We start from the raw sequence: 20,167 nt of genomic DNA on the forward strand, positions 1-20,167 counted from the left end.
GAGTGGCCCACCCCTTCCTATTTCTTAAAATAGACCAGATAATTTTTTTTTGTACAAGAAATGCAGAAATCGTGATGAGAAAATTCGCTTATTCGCTTCCACGCGTCGCCGATTATTTTATTTGTTTATCGAACGATTTGAAACGACCCAATTCAAAATTCATATTTAAACAATTCCCTCGGGGTGCGCCAGCACCGTCTGGTGAATGTTTTCGGTGAATGATCGGTGTATGGTAACGTACCGACGTTGAATAATAGCACTTTCAGTCGGTACACCGACCCCAGTCGATCCTGTACCCCGCGAAGTACATCAGGAAAATGTGAACATGTTTACAATATGATTAATTGAAAATATGTATTTTTTTTATAAATAATTTTACAGACAGAATATTACTGAGCTTTCAGTGAGGATTATAATAATAAATATAAAGGTTAAGTCACAGTTATCATTGGGTATCACGTTGGTGTGACGTCTCTGCGATTGATATTTCGTAATGGACTTAACAGTGAAGTCATTTCATTCATGATTTTGATTTTGTAATACTATATACAGATATTCACGAAGCAAGCGTTTCGTCTTAGTGGAATGTACTGAAACGATGAAAATTATCTTAACAGTACGAAAAATTACTCCATTTTCGAGACATTCTTCTCGAGATTATTCAGCTCTTCGATAATAGCTTTGGGGAGATCCCGTCCCACTTGGGCATCGAGGTAATCCCTGAGCTCACCGGCTTCCTGCTTCCAGAAGTCTTTGGGTAATCTGAATAGCTCCTGCAAATTGACATTTTCCTGGAGACCATTCACATTGAGGGATCCCTGTTTCGGTAGTAAACCAATTGGTGACTCCACAGCAATGTCTTCTCCCTCGATTCTACGCAAAACCCAGTCCAGTACTCGGGAATTTTCACCGAAACCCGGCCACAGGAATTTGTTGTCGGCACCTTTTCTGAACCAATTCACGTGGAAGATTGCGGGGAGTTTGGCATCTTGAATTCGAGACATACTCAACCAGTGGTTGAGGTAGTTACCAAAGTTGTAACCGAAAAATGGTCTCATGGCGAATGGATCGTTCATTATTACTTTAGCCTGGATAAATCGAATGAGAAAACGACGTTACTATAAATAATCACGTTGATGCTCTGGGTAATGGAGTGTATGAAGCTGATAAAGGATTCCAGTCAAGTGAACGTGTGGATAAAAATTAGGATCAATGGATCCCCTAATGATAATTGACTCTTACCTTGTGTTCAGCTGCAGCAGTGGCTTCTGATCTCATCGTAGCTCCAATGAACACCCCATGCTGCCAATTTCTTGCCTGATATACAAGTGGAACTCCCTGGGGTCTACGACCACCAAAGAGAATAGCATCAATTGGCACACCCTCTGGATTTTCCCAAGCTGAATCGATTATTGGACACTGATTAGCTGGAGTACAGAATCTTGAGTTTGGATGAGCAGCAGGTGTCTTAGAATCCCTTGGCCAGGGATTTCCATGCCAGTCGGTTATTTCAACGTCATTCGATATCTCCTTCTCCATACCCTCCCAGTAGACACCACCGTCACTCGTACGTGCCACATTAGTAAACAGTGTATTCTTGAAAATAGTCTTCATCGCATTGGGATTTGTCGCTGATGCTGTACCAGGTGCAACACCGAAAAATCCATTTTCCGGATTAATAGCGCGCAGTCTTCCTTTCTTATCGAACCTCATCCATGCGATGTCATCGCCAACGCACTCGATTTTGTAACCAGCAAGTGTTGGTTGCATCATTGCGAGATTTGTTTTGCCACAGGCACTTGGAAAAGCAGCTGCGATGTATCTCTTCTTTCCTTTTGGATTTGTAATACCTAAGATCTGAAAATGGAGAATTCTTCGTTAGTGGTTCGATTTCTTTGCCAATTTACAGTTTTTCTTTCTTCATTTTTTTTTTATAATTACCAGCATGTGTTCAGCCAGCCATCCTTCTCTCTTAGCTATAGTTGATCCAATCCTCAGTGCAAAACACTTCTTCCCCAGCAATGAATTACCCCCATATCCACTTCCGTAGGAGACAATCTCATTTTTAGCTGGTTTGTGAAGAATAATCGTTCTCTCCGGATCACAAGGCCACGAGGGCTTTATCTTAACCTGGGAGTCATTAGTTGGCACTCCAACCGAGTGGAGACACTTGACAAAGTCATCTTTACCGAGGACATCGAGTACACGTGATCCCATACGGGTCATAATTTTCATCGAGCACACAACGTAAGCTGAATCAGTGATTTCAATTCCAATCTTAGACAATGGGGAACCTATTGGTCCCATACTGAAGGGAATAACGTACATGGTGCGTCCTGTGACAAAGGAAATGTGTTAAACAGAGACAATGGAGAATTCAACGACATGTAACTACCTTTCATGCAGCCCGGGAAACGCTCGAAAATTGCCTGGTCCATGTTGTTGGGACTAATCCAATTGCCCAGGGTACCTTTCACCCCTTCGCGAGGGGTTGGAATGGTCTCATTCTTGGATTCGGTGCTGATAAAAGTACGACTCTCCACACGTGCCACATCTGCGGGGTTCGTTCTCGCTAGCCAGCTGATGAGAAGAATGAAAATTGATTGGGTCTTCAATATTTTCGATGAATGACCTTGACAGCAACAGTAATTACTGCTCACACTTACCAATTCTCGTACTTCGGTAGACGTTCGACTGTTCCTTTCTTCTCCAACATCTGCAACAGGGCATTGTTCTCAGCATCACTTCCATCACAGATGTAAACCTCATCTGGTTTGCAAAGTTTAACGCACTCCTCGACATAGGCCCGTACTTTGGGGGCCAGTGGAACTGATAATTTATTGACGAGGGTAACTCCACCGATGTGATCATCAATGTCATCTAGGGAGCTGGCACTCTTGGTGGCCTGTGTAGCCATCAGGCTCGTCACCCTGGAAAAAATAATTATTTATTGGTTAGATCGCTGGGATTTCGTTTCGGGTTATTTCAGTCCTCAGATCATGATTGTTGATTGAATATTTTCTATGACTTCTCGAATGGGTAAACGATAATGATAGGCTTCTCCCACAATCTTGGATCATTCGAGAGTGAAAGGGAAGCCATTAGAATCTTCAGTACCCATTCATTATGATAAATACATAATTTATACGTAGACACTATTTATCAGACAAGGAAATAGAGGTGAAAAATGTTAAAACATTGGGAATTTGATGGCCAGGTGATGAAAAATCCCGGAAAATGACAAGTTCTAATGACAGGTTTCACTTCCTCCCTGGAGTAAAAGTGCAATAAATAAAAATAAATAACGTTTGCTACTTACTGCGGATACAATTTGTCAGCTAGATAAGGCATTCTGTATGATTTATTATACTTGGCAGCTACTCGACATGTAAAAATGGAAAATCTCGGTGGTTTAGCAACTGATCCCCAGACACCGTAATCAACAGTTCTCAGGAATTTGGTGCATTTGTCAGGATTTCCACAACTATTTCTCCCTATAATCGTCGAGAATTCTCGTAGTTTCGTTGAATCCCTCAGACAACCAGTAGCACTAATTGTTGTCGGTTGTCTGGCAATGATCCATCCAATGTTCGACATCTTGACACCTACACCTCTGGTCTTTTATACACGCTGAGCAAGAGGGACAGAGTCCGAGGTTCGAGGGCTCCCTTCTTCTTTCTCCTTTATTTTTTTTTTCTCAATTTCTCGTTCCCCTCCAGTTACAATAGCGAGACGAGCCCCTCGAATATCAACGAATCTGATCGAGCCACGTCACAAATAGCTTCAATTTCCGGTGATTAGATTAGTCAAATCGGTGGGGGAAGTTCAAACATGTGTTGCAAGAAGACAAGTTGTTTCTCCAGTGCGTTCAGCGATCGTCACAGCTGATGAAATACCTCGGCTTCTTTACAGCTATCCACGTATCACCTTTGGGTGGAATGTGTCGGGATGAAGAGGGGGAAAAGGGGGGAGGGTGGCACGACAACAGATGTTTTCTTCTCACAGATGATCTACTTGGTGTCACAGATATCCGAAATTTGCCAGCATCTCCAGGGACAGAATGATTGGACCTGTCCTCCTGTGGACGCTCGAAACAGAACGGTGAAACGAAGACTGAACGCACCACTTGATCGGCGCTTTCAACACAGCAAATAAGTGTATCGGTTGTCCCGGTTTTATACGAAAGCGTTGGCCCCCTCGCTCTCTTCTATTTTTGCAAGTGGATCGACTCGGAGCATCGGCATTCATCATTATCTTTTATTTTTGATTGTTGAACGGCCTAAGCATCTGGTTTATCTAAAACATTTTCATTTGGTGAATTTTGTGGAGAATTAATTTTTTTTTCCTCTTTTCATTCCATTTGGCGATAACACTGGGAGCTGGTGATTGGGGGAGTACTCCTGGCTTCAGGTGTTATCAGTATGATGTAAGAAAATTTGTTTGATATTTTTGATGAATTGAGCTGGTAAACAGCAGGAATCTACCAAGCTCCAATTGGCAATGATTCCTTAATCAAGTATTCAGGGAATGTAAACCTCTTAATGCTGATGGGTGCGAGGAGAAAGGGTAACAAATTTTGTTCTCGCATTTTGCATCCAATGCGGTTATCGATGATGCTTATTTTTCCGTTCATCAGGTTTTATCGTTGCAGAAGAGGGGAGACAGGGTACATGAACTTTCGAACTGGACTTGGTGGATTTTTTCCTCGTGATGTTTGGAAAAGGAGATTTGCCGGGAAATTTGTTTATGTCCATCGGTTGTTTACGAGTTGTTTTTTATTCAATTATTTTTGTTTGCGTATTGTGGGAGATTTATGACATTCACTGGTAGAGAAACAAATTACTAAATAGTAGAAGATGGCGAATCGTATTCTTTTTACGAAAATGTTGGGAAAATTTGTGTAGTGTGGTGAGAATGGAATTATCATGTTTTTCCCTGTTGAAAAAAAATTACTCCTTAATTTATTTATTGCAATTATTCTCGGTTTCTTTCTGCAAATGACAGTGGAGGTCATGCGGTGTCAATCTCCCACGAGTTTCATAGGAACTTCTAAGATATGACCGAGTCCGTAGTCCGGTTTATGTCTGGAGTCTACAGCTGATAATTGGTTCGGGTTACTTATATGGTCGATAAAAAATATTAAAACCAGGAGGCGCGTTGATTTTATTTCTAAGAAAGATAAATTCAAATTCATCATAATCGCAAAAATTCTTTCCTGAATTATCGCGTAATTTTGATAATTTAATTATCACACACTCTTGAGGATTTTGATTATCATCGAGGAAAAAAAGTGGATATTACGAGGAAAAATAATGATCGATTATTTATTTAAGATGCTATTTTCGATTTGTTTCCCAACATGTCATGAAAACCTGTCAATATTCCTGTTTTCAATTTACGGTTGTTTATGTACATCCAACACTGCTGTGGAAATAGATCATACGTTTTTCAACGAGTGTTTACTCCTGATTTAGCCACGCAATCAGCTGACATTGTTTATAACATTGAGTTTTGATTTTGCTTGATCTTGATGGAGAAACTCCTTGATTCATTTGTACCTTGATCCGATCGTCCATTCGTATCAGAATCTGCCCCGGGAGATTAGATTGGGAGATCAATCTTTGTTCCTCGCGAATTGAGTGAACTATGTATCAGAAAAAATATAAGGCATGTTGCTGTCGGGGGATGACCTCGTTTGATTAAGTCGTTTATTTTCGTGGAGACAAAAAGAGTTGAATGGAAAATGGAGGAAAATTTTCATCCAACTACGTAAGTCCCTGCATTTTGCACTTTGCTGCACCTGTGAATCATGTGTTGATATTAATCACGAAGCGGACATGATAATTCAAATAAAATCGGTCAATATAAGCCATTGATTGATCACAAATCAATCGCCGAGAAATTTCTTATTTAAATTAAATCCATTTTGTTGAAATTCAAGGAACGGTCTTTTGCCTCATCAATTCATGAAGATGATGTTCTCGTCGCAAATTGCGTCTTTCTACAAAATTTCTCTCCGAGTATTACTAGTACTGATTGGTTTATCAATTTATTTATTTCCCATTTTCTAACAATACGACACAAATTAATATAATTGCGCCAGTCAACTGGTGGACCAGTCATTACCCAACCATTGCCTCACATTTAATAATCGCAGCTTTTAAAATAAGATATCTAAACACCCGGCCACTGGTCGATCCAGTTTAATCCGGTTCACCTCTGATGCATATGAAAGTCAATCTAGAGTGTGCAATAATGAGGGGTTATCTAAATCTTTCCTCACAAGGCTAATAACAAACCGGGTATCGCTACCCACTCGAAGAATTTCAAGTAATTGTCCCACTAAATCTCCAATCTGAAGAATTCCAAGAATTTCGGGGGAATCCCGGCCACGGAGAGGAAAAGTCAATAAAAATTTACCTGAACTGTCAGCAATTTTTTATGATTTTTTCGCTCATCTTGCGGGACATTTTCCTCCGTGCGGAAATGTGAAAATGATTATGTTTGTTTACACACTCCAGGGGCATCAAAGCCTGGAATATTTGCAGAATATCGAACGATAGAATGTAAGACTCAATAATTTTATCGTGTCATAGGGTGAGTTGCCATGTGCAGAAGTCAAATGATTATTTCTATGTTGTAAGACTGTATTTCATCGCAGGGGAGCTCCGCTGTTATCTCCTCACAAGCAAAGATATTGAGCAATTCCCCCAACAACTCTCCAATGTTTTCATCCATTAACAATCGAGCCCTCGTTGTTTTTCCAATAACGATGGTTCGATATTTCCAATGTTCGATATTAAAAAAAAACATCAACAACTACCGCGCGTAGTTGTTGCGTAAAAAATCAATTTTCCTCCAAAATTTCTGAGACAATATTTTTCTCAAAATTTTATTTATCTCGTACCCATTGGAATCAGCAGTCAAGCGAGACGAAATCAATTTCCATAGACGCGAACGGCCTCGGAAGATACCGGTTTATCATTGGCGGTGCGGTCGAGCCCCCAGATACGTCACCATCGACACGCGCGCCTGGTGAAACCCACACAATGATATAATTTACATATACTTTAATGAACCGCCTCTCGACTGGGAATTTCCGCTTCTCGATTGATACGGAATATGGATTATTTTCTCGAGGAGATGACGCGAATACAGCTTTTTCGCGCATTGCGAAATTTTTTTGCTGTGAGTTTTGATAATGGAACGTCGTGGGCATTTTTTCAAATTAATTTATTGACTTTGAACTGTTTTGAAATTGTCTTAATAGACTTCGCACCATTTGGTTATCGGTTACTTTGAGCTAAGGAGAGGGACTTGAGGGGTAATTGAATATTTACGAGATGATAGTCCAGCTAAACTCGATTTTTAAAAATTATTAAAATATTTATGACGCAATCAGAGAAATACATCCTTTAAAGTATTAAAAAACGATGTACAAAATAAATGAGACATTCCAACGGTTTTCCTGTAACGTCAATGGGCTGATAATGCAGAGGAATTGATGTATGTGATATTTTTTTATTCTATGAGAAGGTAAAATAATAAACAATATTTCAATTACCTTATTTTCACTCCCCTTTCAGTTATTTTATTCATTTTTATATTATAAAATTGATGGAATGTAGTTTACGGCTACGATTACATTGTTTATGATAATTTGCTGATGATTGTGTATAACATGCAACAAAAAATTATTGCAGGGGACTGATTTACCGACGGAGCTGGGGGGAGCTGCTCGGGGTTGGCCTCCGTCCCACGGGTGGCGCCACCGACACTGCTGTGTACATTCAGTGGTTGTGTACTAAACATCGCTCCGCAACGACGAAACGAGTTTTCCACAGTTTTATCAGTGATTATAACAGTGATTGAGTGAATTTCGGAGGAAATAGACACATCGAGCTGTTTCGCACGTAAACACAAGGTAATTTAGTCGTATTGTCGTGTTGTTATGACCGAAAATGGCGAATCTGTGGACTCGGCGTTGCCTCAGTGGGAAAATCTCGTGTGAGAAAACCTTCGGAATATTTCAACGTACATGGCATTGCCCCTGAAAATATTGTTGTTTACTCCAAGACAGGGGGGGAAATAATCTCGAAATTTATTGACACGGAATTTTTGGTTAACCGAGTTTCACAGATATCGTGGAGTCCAGTTGTCGAAGTGAAAACGTGACTGAGTGATACAATCCACAAGTGGTTGTGTCGTGCATGACATGCAAACGCGTCGAGGCGGCAGCCACATTAAATTTTAACTCGAATATTTATATGTTTTTATGGTTTATTTCCACTCACCGCTGTCTTGGCATTTTATTTTCAACTGTTACTTCAGAAAATTTCCGGTTGCGTGAGGTGAATACGCCTTGGGCATGGAATTCTCAACTTTTTTTTTTCCCCCCTCAGTGGCGTCAAAGTATTGGGAAAAATATTTCTTCTGTCAATTGCTCCAGGTGCCGGTTAAAAAAAAAAATAAATGAAAATCACAACAGCACTGTCGTGTTTTTGGCTCCATTTTGATGATACGCTGCCAGTCCCAGAGATGTCGCGAAACTCTCGCACATTTGCACAATCAAAAAGAAAAATATTGAATCTACTTTATCAACGTCTTCGGAGGGGGGAAAAACGATATCTCCATTAGGACGTGAAAATAAATTTTGCAAAAGTTTTAACTTCAACTACTGCTTGGCGTTAAATAACGTACATTAGGGTATTCGTAAATCGTAATTTAATGCCTGATTTCAGTGTTACCGCAGTAACACTTGGCCTCGGAGTTTTCTGGTGTCTTTCCAAAATCCTTTGGCACTTTATTTTTTCTCCGGCGATTCTGATATTTCGTTGCCTCGTTACATTTAACCTGGGTCCAGATCGTTTAATACTGGCGGTTGAAGGGGGTGTGCGATGGAGGGAAGGGTAGTTGCCGGGGTGTCAGTCGGGTGTTTTACTAGCCTTAATTTCCCGTGCTTTCGCAGCCAATATGTCGGGGCTGTAAATTTTCAACTTTCGTTGGTTCCTAGATTTAACGTGGGACATTTTTATTATGATTCTCCCCCCGCCCCGCTCAAACACGCTTTTTTCCACCCCTTGGCGATATTAATTTTGTAAATAACGTACGACATTTTGCATTCAACTTTGGCTTTTGTTTTGTTTTACGATTTGGAATGGTTTTATTGTTCATCCTTTCATTTTTTATTAAATTTTTTCCAACCGGTGGTGCTGTAAATTTGATGGCCTATGAGGTAATTTATGCATAAAATTACATGAGGGATTAAAAAAAATGGCTCAACGGCCACCGGGATATTGTTACATCGACGAGATATTCTGTCTTCTCTGGTGACACGTTATGAGAAAAAGTGGTGGATTTTACGAGTGTAATTTTTTGTCTTCAGTGCTGACATGTGAACGATATGAAAGGTTCAACAGGTCAATTTCAATAGTATTGCTCGCGTATAATAATGTTAATTTTTTTATTAATCGACATTCCACTATTTTTCAATTCCTCGCTGTTATTTCAACTGCAAATCATTTTTTTTCTCTCCCCATTTGAACACTTGAGGATGCGGAATCCATCAGGCGAAAGCTCTTTCTATCTGATCCTTTTATTTCCTGTTCATCAAGGGATTTTCGGACAAAGATGGGAAGTCGTTAGTAATTTCTATTATCTTTTGATGCTGCTTTACAATGATGAAACTATGGGGAAAAGAAATTATAAAAAAAATTATATGGGTGCGTCATGTACCTCGGGTGTATGTACATTATTCATTGACATCAGTGAAAAGGGCGCCGGCCGTATTACGTATGCCGCGAGTTATTATGCCCTCTAAATGTTTAATGTGTTTGCCTTCCTTCGCCGGCCACCGCGGCTTTATGTTTTACTAAGTAAATTACTGTTTTTTTTGTTCCTCAACGTTAATGTTGGCACAATCGATTCGGGCTCTTTCGCCCCACCCTACATTGATGTCGTATAACCCCTCTCTAGGCTCTTCTTGTTGCCATCCGGGTCTTTCATAGCTTCGGGTATTTTTGTTTTTCGTTGATTATTACATTACTCGGGAATAATAATTTCAAGTTAAAATTATTTCACAATCGGAGAAAATTACTGGCGAATCTCAGTATTAAATCTTTCTAAGAATCCATACGTATGGTAAATTGGTAAATAGTTCAACCCAATTTCAACAAGCAAACAATGCGGGAAACCCTGGGTAATTAATGAGACCAGCTCATCAAATCAATTTGACATTCTGAAATTAGTCCCTGTATTTTCGGTGTTATCTCGAGCATCCAGTCAACTCCTGAAACAGTAAAAACAGCGTTTAACTCTGTATCGTAACCCAGAATCGTTGAGAATAGCGAGGATGTCACTCACATTATCATCGATATTAGAAACAATGTCAACGAGATGATAAATAACACGTGAGAAAACAATTTAAACAGGTTTCAGGTCATGTTGAAAATAATAATATTATGTCAGCTGGTTTGATAAATTGTTTCTGACAATTGAGAGGATGGAAAAAAAAGTGCCGGTGTAAGAATAAATAAGAAACATTATTATTTTTTCAGGGTAAACCGGGACAATGGAATTCTTTAGTTCAGCAAACAAATGTGATTTTTTATGAAAATGTTTAACCATTTTATTGGTTTATTAAACATCGCGATAAGACCGTAGCGTTAGAGTTGAGAATTAATAAATCATTGGCTTGCGAGAATTGTGGAGAAAAATTGAAAGGAAAAAATACGAAAAAATGTCGAAACAATCGTTTATTATTGCACATTGTAATTGCACCTTGTACGAAAACATCCGTTTTAATCGATAAACTAGAGGCGTGTTTCCGTTCTTTCCTGTGCAATGAAGAAAGAATTTGCATTTAAATGGGTTGAAAATTTTTTTTTCATCACATATTATCCCCCCATTTTTTTTTATCTCTCCCTATCAGGCGGCTTGTCTTACATTAATTTCTATACATATTTATGTATGATAATTAAAATTATCGTTGTCATTGTGGGATAGATGGAGTGGAACGAGATAAACAGCCATAATTCCCTTTCTTTAATAGGAAAATATATCAAACTCCCTCATTACTTCGATGTCGATCAAAATTTTTGTTTCACGCATCATTGAAATATTCATCGTGCGCCCTTGACTCTGCGCCTCGCCTGTATAACATTAACCCATGAATTGTTAACGTCCCATCAAAAATTCCGCGAATTTATTCACCCATTTCGATTTTTCCATTTGCGAAAATTCTCGTTAATTCGTTATACCGATCAATGATTCACGGGGATGTGAGGCAAATACTTAATGACTCCAGTGACTAGGCTCTACAAAGAGTTTAAAACATAGTAATTTATAAGTAAGGACTTCCATTATCACGGGATGTGCCCTTAATTATTATTTATTCATTTTACTTCATTTTTTAATTGTCAAAATATTTTTATATTGAAAAATATTCAGAATTTTTTGATAGAATCATAAATCATTTTTACTGGCATTTTGCCTATTTAAAAATTCAGTTCAACATAAAATTGTGCTTTTTTTCTTTCAAGTACTCTGCTAATCTTTTTTCCATTACTTTGAAAATATTAAACATTCTCGTGAATTTGTAATGTCAATCAATGATTCAGAGGTATGTGAAAGAAAAATTCAATCGCTCGATTGAACCGGTTTTTGTAAAAGGTTTTATAATATTGATTTTTTCCATTACTCGGAGAATAGTGGATATTCTCGTTCATTTATAATGCCGATCAACGATGCAAGGGGGTGCGAGGGAAAAACTTAATCATCGGGGTGGGAAGTTTTTTACGAAGGATTTTTCAAATATTAATTTACAGAAAACCGGTTGGCTAGTCCCTAATTTTTTTAAATCTCTCGGCTTCTGTATTCAAATGAGAAAATTTTTTGTCATTAATAACTGAAAAACGATAGAGTTGAAAGTGGCAATTTTTCTTTCACTTCACATCAACTTTTTACGCTTTGAAAGAAGACCTGATTCATTCCAATAATTTAGTCAAGAGATGACAGAAATTTAAGACAGTTCTTTCTCTCCTGTCATCGTTTCAATTTAATTTATCCACCGAATATTCATTTGAGATTAGTAATTTAATTTAATTGATAAATTTCGTGAATATTCAACCCCTAAATTTTGCAACGAGCGTTCGTGAATTATTCCACTATTTTTACTGAATATTTCACGTCGGGTAATTAATATAATACGGAACAAAATAGAATTGCGGGAGGAGAATGGATGCTATCAGAGGTGACAATTCGGTGGGCGACAAATCAGCGTGTATATTTAATGCGGATGGTGTACTGGTATCCCTTCCCTCCCTTTTTCCTCCTCATCAACTTTCCATTTTGTCTCTTTCTCTCTTTCTCTCTCTCCGATAACCGAGAGTCAAAATTCAGGCTCAAACCCAGGTGAATCGTACACTCATTGCCTTTCCCCTGCCCCTCCTCCTCCTCGTCCTCCTCTCCCCCCTGGTGAATTTCCCCTGGCATATCAGCCCCTCCAATCGTCAGCGTGTCATCGAGTTGGTCCTCTCACAAAACGTGTCCCGGGTGTCCGAGCATTATTCTCGTACTACGATGCGTTTATTGGCCCGAATTGTGTATCCAACCCAAAACGCATATTTGTATACGATCCAGCGCAATCAGTGCTATATTATATTAATATTTATACGTTAGGAGAGGGAATTTGTATTGACACAAAAACTCGTGGTACCCGTGGGTGGTAATCTATCCCTGTGTTTTGGTGACGAATTTTCGTTTCCCTATCGTCCGTGAATTCGCAATTCGTGGGAATGACTTTTTGAATTACAATGGCTTTTCAATGATGATAGTAATCTTGTTTCGACAATTGTTGCTTTTTTTTTTATTCCTAGGGAGTGGGTGCGATTGTGAATGATGATGAGGAGCTAGGTCGCTATTATTTTTTACGAGGGCGGAAGGAAAAATATTAATTTGAATATTTCCGGTACAATTACTTACAAATCTGGAGGAGATTATCAGGTTTTTTTTATTATGAGTCCGTAATCTTCAGAAATTACAATGGTAAAGTAAGTTATTTAATGTCTCGGAAGGTCGATAACCAATAATTGAATTTTTTAGATCGTGTCAAATAAAAAACAAATTATCGTTTGGCATTGTAATTTGATTTTCATTAGTTGTCATTCTCAATTTCCAAGCAACTGATTCGAGTAAATTTTTCACGATTCAGGAGAAAATAAATTCTCACTGCATAATTATTCATAAATCCGGAAAAAAATTATCCCTCTTTTTACACCAAAATTATCCGAAATTATGTTAGGGTATTTATGTGCTCGTTCTAGTTAATCACTGAATTTTCTTCGGTTTTTTTTTTGCATCCTCGCAGTATCTTTATTTGGTGAATAGGGCGGTGAAAGGGTTGTTCAGTGAAATGTTTTTTTTTTGTACGTGAATTTGGTGCATGGAGGAATTTCTGGGTCGGCTTTTGCTCGGTTTTCACGTGCGATTTACAGGGGTTGGACCTCGAGGACGCTTACGTAGTCTCCCCCTCTTTCCCCGCCCTCTTGCACCCCTGGAGTCATTTGGTTTACGCGCGATTAGACTTTTTGGGCTGAGGGAAGTGACAAACGAGGTGGTAAATCCAACGCACCGCTGTCAAACAAATTTTGAAGCATTGAACATTTTTGCAGTTACCTCGTCTCATGATTATTTTCCAGTGATACCTGAGATAAAATTATCTGATGATTTTGCTTTTTGTTTCAGGGGGTTGAATGACACGACGCTGCCCAGGAAACGGTGAGTTGAAAATTTAAATTCATTGCGGGTGAAAAAAAAAACCATTCGGTGAAAAGTATATCAGCCAGTAGTCAATGATGATGATGAATTGAGGATGGTAATTAGCGATTTCATGAATGATTTTAATGGAAGGTGATAATTTATTCACGTACAATTAACACCAATTCAAAAATACCCAGCGCAAACCACCAGCCACTTTATGCAATTCAGAGATATTCTCGCCTGAGAATGTATAATATCCCTTCCCATTCAACTATTCTATATTCAGACATATTTCCATTAAATGCATTCGTAATCATTCTCAGAAGCGAGACTGGGATATGTATGAGTGGCTATTCTTTTTTCAGTGGTAATGTGGGAGATTTCTATTTGCGAATTCGCGGTAAATATTGATGATTTTGTGCCAATAGTATTTTCGACGATTTGATATATTTAGATTTGCAGTGAGAAAGAAAAATAAGTGGGAATTTAAATGTGAAATGCTTTTGGGTGGGGTGAGGGTACTTTTGATTCGCGATTTTTCAAATCATTGACATCATTTTGTCGGAGAGATTTATTTCCTTGTCGTCGTAAATTAAAGGGAAAATAAGGGTATTAATTCAATCCTCTAAGGGTCCTCCACCCATTTTAATCCTTCCATCTGCAAAATTCGCCCAACTTTTCCCTGGAAAATCGAATTAAGCGAGAAAAAAATGTAATGTATTCTCATCAAAGTTGTACAATTGAGTTACTTGAGGCAAAATTATATTATATATTTTTCTCTCTCTCCCCACCATTCGAGTTTCGGTACAACAGATGCGAGTTTTGAGTGGCGTACAGTTTTCTGTCCTCGATCCAACTGCGTTAATTCGAGTTTTTTTTTTTTTGAATAAGCCTCTCGTATTCCACACGTACACAGCACATTGATATATTTTTTTATTTCGCCCTTTCTGGTCCATTACATCGGGGATGGATATTGTAATCACGTTCTTAACTCAGTAACGAAATCCCCTCTCCTCGTCTCCGCGGGTGTTGTTATCGGTTCTCGTGGATGCGCTGGGTGGGGTTAAAAACGCCCCCTGCGGGGAACCGCGTGTGGGATTATTGAGAATGAAAAAATATAAAGAATAAATATAGTTTGGCCACCCGCTGTGCTTTTATTCCACGGAAAAACGCGGTTGGGTGGAGGTGGGCGGTATAGCCCAGGGAGTATAAATAATCATCCTAATTTTTAATTATATTTTTAATGAACAGTATGTTGTACTGAGATAGAGGAGGGTGAGTGGTTCTTCATTACATGCGGCATAAAGCTCTATTCAAACATGTTTTCCCAAACTTTTTCACGATCTCTCTGTTCACCTAAAAAAAATCTGTTGATATTTATTGAGCTCAACTGAATAATGGGATTAACCGATGAATTATTTCTATTTCGTCATTTAAATGACTCGCAAAATCGTGTACTACGTGATATCACAAAACCTAAAATGCATGCACGATCGACTTCTTCGTGACTCGGCTCGTCCGAGTACCTGCAGACATTTTTAAAAAAATTTTCTCGACATTTCTCGAAGATTTTTCACCAGAAAAAAAAAAATGACTTTCAAATTGAGAAGAAAAGTTTCACCAGAAATTTTTCATGGCTAGCAGGCAAACACAACACTCCCCCTATTTCCAAATACGACAGTTATGTTTACATCGGAGAAAAATTGGCAAAATATATGCTGGAAAACAGTACGCGAATAGTTACACAATATTAGATTGTCGAGATGAAAATATATCGTCCAAGTTCGATTTCGCGTCACGCACAAAGCATAAACATTCAACTGGTCTACCAATGCAATGCATCATCCACCAGAGAGATGAACGAATAAATTTCGTAAACAGTCCACTGGCATACGTATATCTCTCGTATATTCCACATGCAGTACATGGAAATCGGGAGTTACTCTCTCTCTCTCTCTCTCTCTCTTCCCCACCCTTGTCGTTCAATCGAGGGTGGGACAGAAGGCAAGAGTACGAAAAGTGGAGGGGGTGGTGGGAGATAATAATTCGGTACCACGTGGCGAGATAATTGGCACGTAATGGATTAGAGAGTCGTGTCCTGTATACCCCCAGTACATATAACTCTCACTCGAGGGTTTTCCACCCTGGATATGTACAGTGGGTGGGGGTTGGGGGGAGTAGGCATCACGGGGCAACCAATTCGTACAATCGGAAATGAAATTTTGATTGACAAGAGAGCCTCGTCATTCCCCGTGCTCATGGATTGAGAAATCTAACCTGCAATTCACTGTTCAGGATCAATTATCCATTTCGAAAAAGCCCGGGTCGTTGATGTATTTCGATTGGAGGATAAAAATAGTGATTTGTTTTTTTTTTATCGAATGTCTCGGCGAGTAATTTCCTCCGCCGGGAGAAATGTTACGGAGTTCTCGGGGAAGTTTTACACTTGTGGTAATTATCGTCTTCATTTTACGGGTTAAATTGGGAAAATTTCTGTGGATTTTGAATTTTCCGGTCATTTCGGGAAATTTTTTTGTTGAAAGAATCCAATTTTTTATTCTTTTGCTGGTTAAGTGACTTGGGCATGCAATGGATTCGGGTGGATTTTTTAGTTCAATTGTTTAGGGAAAATTGTGGGAAATTGAAAATGAAAGAAATCTCTTCACAAATGATGTAAAAATTTCCACTGCGCATACTTCCCATGGAGTTCATATGAATTACGCATGACTGGCGGAATAACCCGTCCGCTAAGCAGCATGATCGCAACTCTCGGCGAAGATGTTGGATAAACGTGGCATAGATGCTTTAAACCCAGCCCAATGATTTTGTGCATTCTCGATGATTCCGGCACGACCATCACTCGTCTACTCTCAGTGATCTACCCCTTTTTATACTCTCCCCCGTTCTCCTCACCTGCAGGATACCGATAACGAGGAAATCGTGACTCGTTCCATTGTACGGTAGCTTATTCTCAAGTTTGTAGCACCAACTGTTTTGTGTTTTAACGTTGTAAGCCTATTATTCTGGCGGATGCATCGGCGACCTGATAACTTTGCTTTTACGTCAATAACTTTCCACATGTTTATTTTCAAATTATTTTTTTCTCTGGGATTAACCATAGGGGGAATTCAGGATCAAAATGATCGAAATTTATTGTTAATTCCACTTGAAAATATAACGAGGAACTCCGCATTATCGACGCAAATCTGTCATTTTCAATAAACATCCAGAAATACGGGCAATTGAGGGAATAAAAAAATGTTGAAATTGTTGACGAACGGTAGTATATTTCTCATGGTTTTGATCGAACCGTTGATCGATCTCAGGACTTCACGATGTATAATAAATTGTTTCTCATAGTAGCTGCTGGGTGATGATACGTTATGAGAAATCGGTATCGCATGTCTGACTTGAATCCTTCCGCCATCTTGCCCCCCGGTTTATTCTCCACCCCTTCTTTTATTCTCTCTCTCCATCTTTGAATAAATTTTTCAACGTTTTTCATTCTTTTACTTAATTTCCTTACTTTTATTTCTCTTTTTCACAACTTTTTTTTCACATTCAGCGGTGAGGGGCGGGGAAAAAGGAGTGAAGCAGCGAAAACCACGAGTCTGCGATTACATTCACCTTATAAATATGCAAATATGGCCGGGTTTGCTCGCAAAAAAGGAATGGAGAGGGAGGTGGGAGGAGGGGAAGAGTGGGGGGGGGGGATATAAAACGTTGTTGCTTGGAGGAAAGGCAAAAATAGAGTGTAATTATTGATTAGGTATTTCGTGACTGACTCGACAATTTACCGAGTTATTGTGTACAGCATGGCTGGAGAATTTTTTCCATTCATGTTTCTCTTTGTTTAGGGCCTATTTTTTTTTTTATTAGAATGAATTTTTGCATTTTGCCACAGCGCGATAGAGATGTTTTCTGAATTTATCACTCCTGTGGGAAAGCACCTCGTAAATGTGTACCAACTCGCCATTTTCGGGTATTACTCTCGACGAATGTTTCATCTTGAATTTATGATTTAAGGATATCTCAAGCATCTTTTACAGTTCCGTACGGGCCACGATATTTGACTCAATTGCGTGAAAAATATTTGAAAATAAAAATGGAATTCATTGAATTGCAATTTCCTTCATCACGATTATTTTTTAAGTAACTGAATTTGTCGCGAGCAGAGCAGGAATGAGTGTTTGAATTGCCCGCACTTTCCGGAGGGTTTTTTTTGGGTTCTGGCAGATGCTCGGGTCGAAGAAAAAATATTTCTCAATTCCAGTTTTCTTCGAATATTTTACAGAACTTTTTTGGTATATATTATATTGTGTTGACTTAAGGTCAGGGGAGACGGGGTTTTCTTCAGTTACTTCTCATTTTTTGCAGTGAATTTTTGAATTTTGCATTCGTACAATAGAGATGTCTTGCGAATTTATCGTCCCTGCGGTGAAGGATGTCGTAAATGTGTACGAAATCTCCATTTTTGGTATGGACACACGCTCGCCTCCCCCTTACCCTCACCCTCATCCTCTCATTCCCTCTTTTTTTTATGGAGAGTGTGAGGATTGAGCTCCGAATGAAAATAACTCGACTCCAGAAAATGCGAATTCAGGAAATTTATCTGACATGATTTTGGATTTATTCTGACATTTATGTCTGCCATTTTTTTTTTTTGATTCTTCATCGATAATGGAATCGAGAGGTGGGGAATGGGCTTTTTATGTTTATGATGTTGCTGTTGTTCTGTTTCTGGAATGTATTTTTTTTATTTATCGGATTCCTTGAGAAGAAATATGAAAAGGGATTATAATGCGGTGTTTGCGAGATGCCCCAAGCCAGTCTCGGGTAATTCTGGTAATTCTGGGGTTTGACTGAGCCCTCAAGTAGGGGTAGACTACCGATCTCGATTTGCTACCAGTCTTTACTGGCTTTCGGTTTCTTTTTCCCTTCATTCTAACACCATAAAATCATACACTGATGAAAGAGGAGAAATTAAATAATTCGTGGAAGGGGATGTGCGGATTTGTGAAAACGTTTCTCTGTTTTTTTGGGGGAATACTTTTGTACAGTTGTTATCGATAATTAGAGCTTTCACTGAGGCCTCGTTTAACTCTACGCTCGCTGAAGAGGGATTTTGGCTCAATCTTTTTATGCATCTCTCGAAAATTTCGGGGAAAATAAAAAAGTTCAGTTTATTTTCTCCAAAAATACCTGAGAATTTTTAACAATCCAGTACATTTATAGTTTTTATTCCTCATAGATTTTATTGAGTGATTTCCATTGCAAATTCAAAGAGGTAAAAAATTGCTCGGCTCTTAGGATTGACTGGATGACAGCGGCAGAGTATTTAAAGATACAGGAAAAATTGATTTTCATTGAATTTGCAAATTCAATTGTCAAATAAAATCTTACCGTTTGTGTCATTATTTCTGACACCAGGAGGAAATGATTAATAATTTCGAGATCATTAAATATACAAGTGGAATCCTCGGGGTGGGTTCAACTCTTTTTATACTCGAGAATATTCCTCTCCGATACATGAAAAAAACGATTTTAATCATATGTCGACAGGTGAATTCCCGCAATTCAACGAATTTATACTCATTAAAGACAATTATATTACGTATCGTATAAAACATATTCCTTCAAGTTGAGAATGAACGCGTCAGTTGAGTCGAGAGTCGCATGACTTGATGAACAATGCTCACGTTTATTATGCAACGTTTCCAATTTTATACCGTCGAAACGTTATCCTATACAGAATTGATTCAACAACGTATGAAAAGAGGTTTCTCTTTCTCTCTCATTGGCATTCCCTTATAATTTGCTTGAGGGAGGAGGGGGAGAATATTGCCTCGACTCTTCATTTTTATATATTTTTTTTTTATCTCTCTCATTCCTTTGTTGTTTCGTGTTTCTCCTCTTTTTTTTATTCTCATTGTCGTTTTTCCAACGCGTATAGTACGGGTCAAAAGTTTGTTTTGTCGTCTTGAATAACAAAAATTTATTATCTTTTCTCCCTCGTTTGCTTTCCACCGCGGGAGTTTGTTTGAATATATTTTTTTTCACTTTGTTTTATTTTTACTCGAATGTGATCTCTCGCTCCCAACCCCATCGTATGAGTGGTATGAAGGAGTGCGGATGGGGTTGGTGAGGAAGGGGGTGGTGGAAGGGGTTTTTTTTTTCTTTCATCTCTTTCCTCGCATCGTGTGCGAATCGATTGGCAGTGTTGGTATACCAAATACATGTATTTCCACTTTTTCCTCTAATACAATGAAAGAGACTCGTGTCTGGCCGCACTATCCCTTGTGTGTCTCTTCACTTCCTTTCTCTTTCTACTTTCAACCCGTAGGATAACAGGTGGAGGCCGTTCTCAAAACAATTCGGGCGCGAATATTATTGCTGGCCATGCGGTATA

The 20,167-nt window shown here is 38.8% G+C and overlaps 2 protein-coding genes across 9 annotated transcripts in view; one reads left to right on the forward strand and one right to left on the reverse strand.

The window, feature by feature from the left end:
* LOC135167471 (protein bric-a-brac 2-like) overlaps positions 1–20,167 on the forward strand; it is a 249,644-nt gene that overhangs the window by 59,657 nt on the left and 169,820 nt on the right. For 7 of the 8 annotated variants that reach the window (XR_010299865.1, XM_064130703.1, XM_064130707.1 and 4 more), the window contains exons 5-6: positions 7,704–7,924; positions 13,744–13,776. The gene's annotated coding sequence lies outside the window, so the exon portion shown is untranslated. Of the gene's footprint in view, positions 1–7,703; positions 7,925–8,180; positions 8,352–13,743; positions 13,777–20,167 lie in introns of those variants that run through there. The other variant, XM_064130704.1, reaches the window with a different exon arrangement.
* LOC135167470 (phosphoenolpyruvate carboxykinase [GTP]-like) lies at positions 336–4,163 on the reverse strand. The gene is made up of 6 exons (XM_064130702.1): positions 3,320–4,163; positions 2,667–2,930; positions 2,396–2,580; positions 1,942–2,336; positions 1,243–1,857; positions 336–1,088 (listed from the first exon to the last, which is right to left on the reverse strand). Exons 1-6 carry the CDS (start codon positions 3,595–3,597, stop codon positions 627–629), a joined length of 2,199 nt encoding a protein of 732 aa, XP_063986772.1. The 5' UTR covers positions 3,598–4,163; the 3' UTR covers positions 336–626.

This window comes from Diachasmimorpha longicaudata, chromosome 11, assembly GCF_034640455.1.
Source record: "Diachasmimorpha longicaudata isolate KC_UGA_2023 chromosome 11, iyDiaLong2, whole genome shotgun sequence".
NCBI lineage: Eukaryota > Metazoa > Arthropoda > Insecta > Hymenoptera > Braconidae > Diachasmimorpha > Diachasmimorpha longicaudata.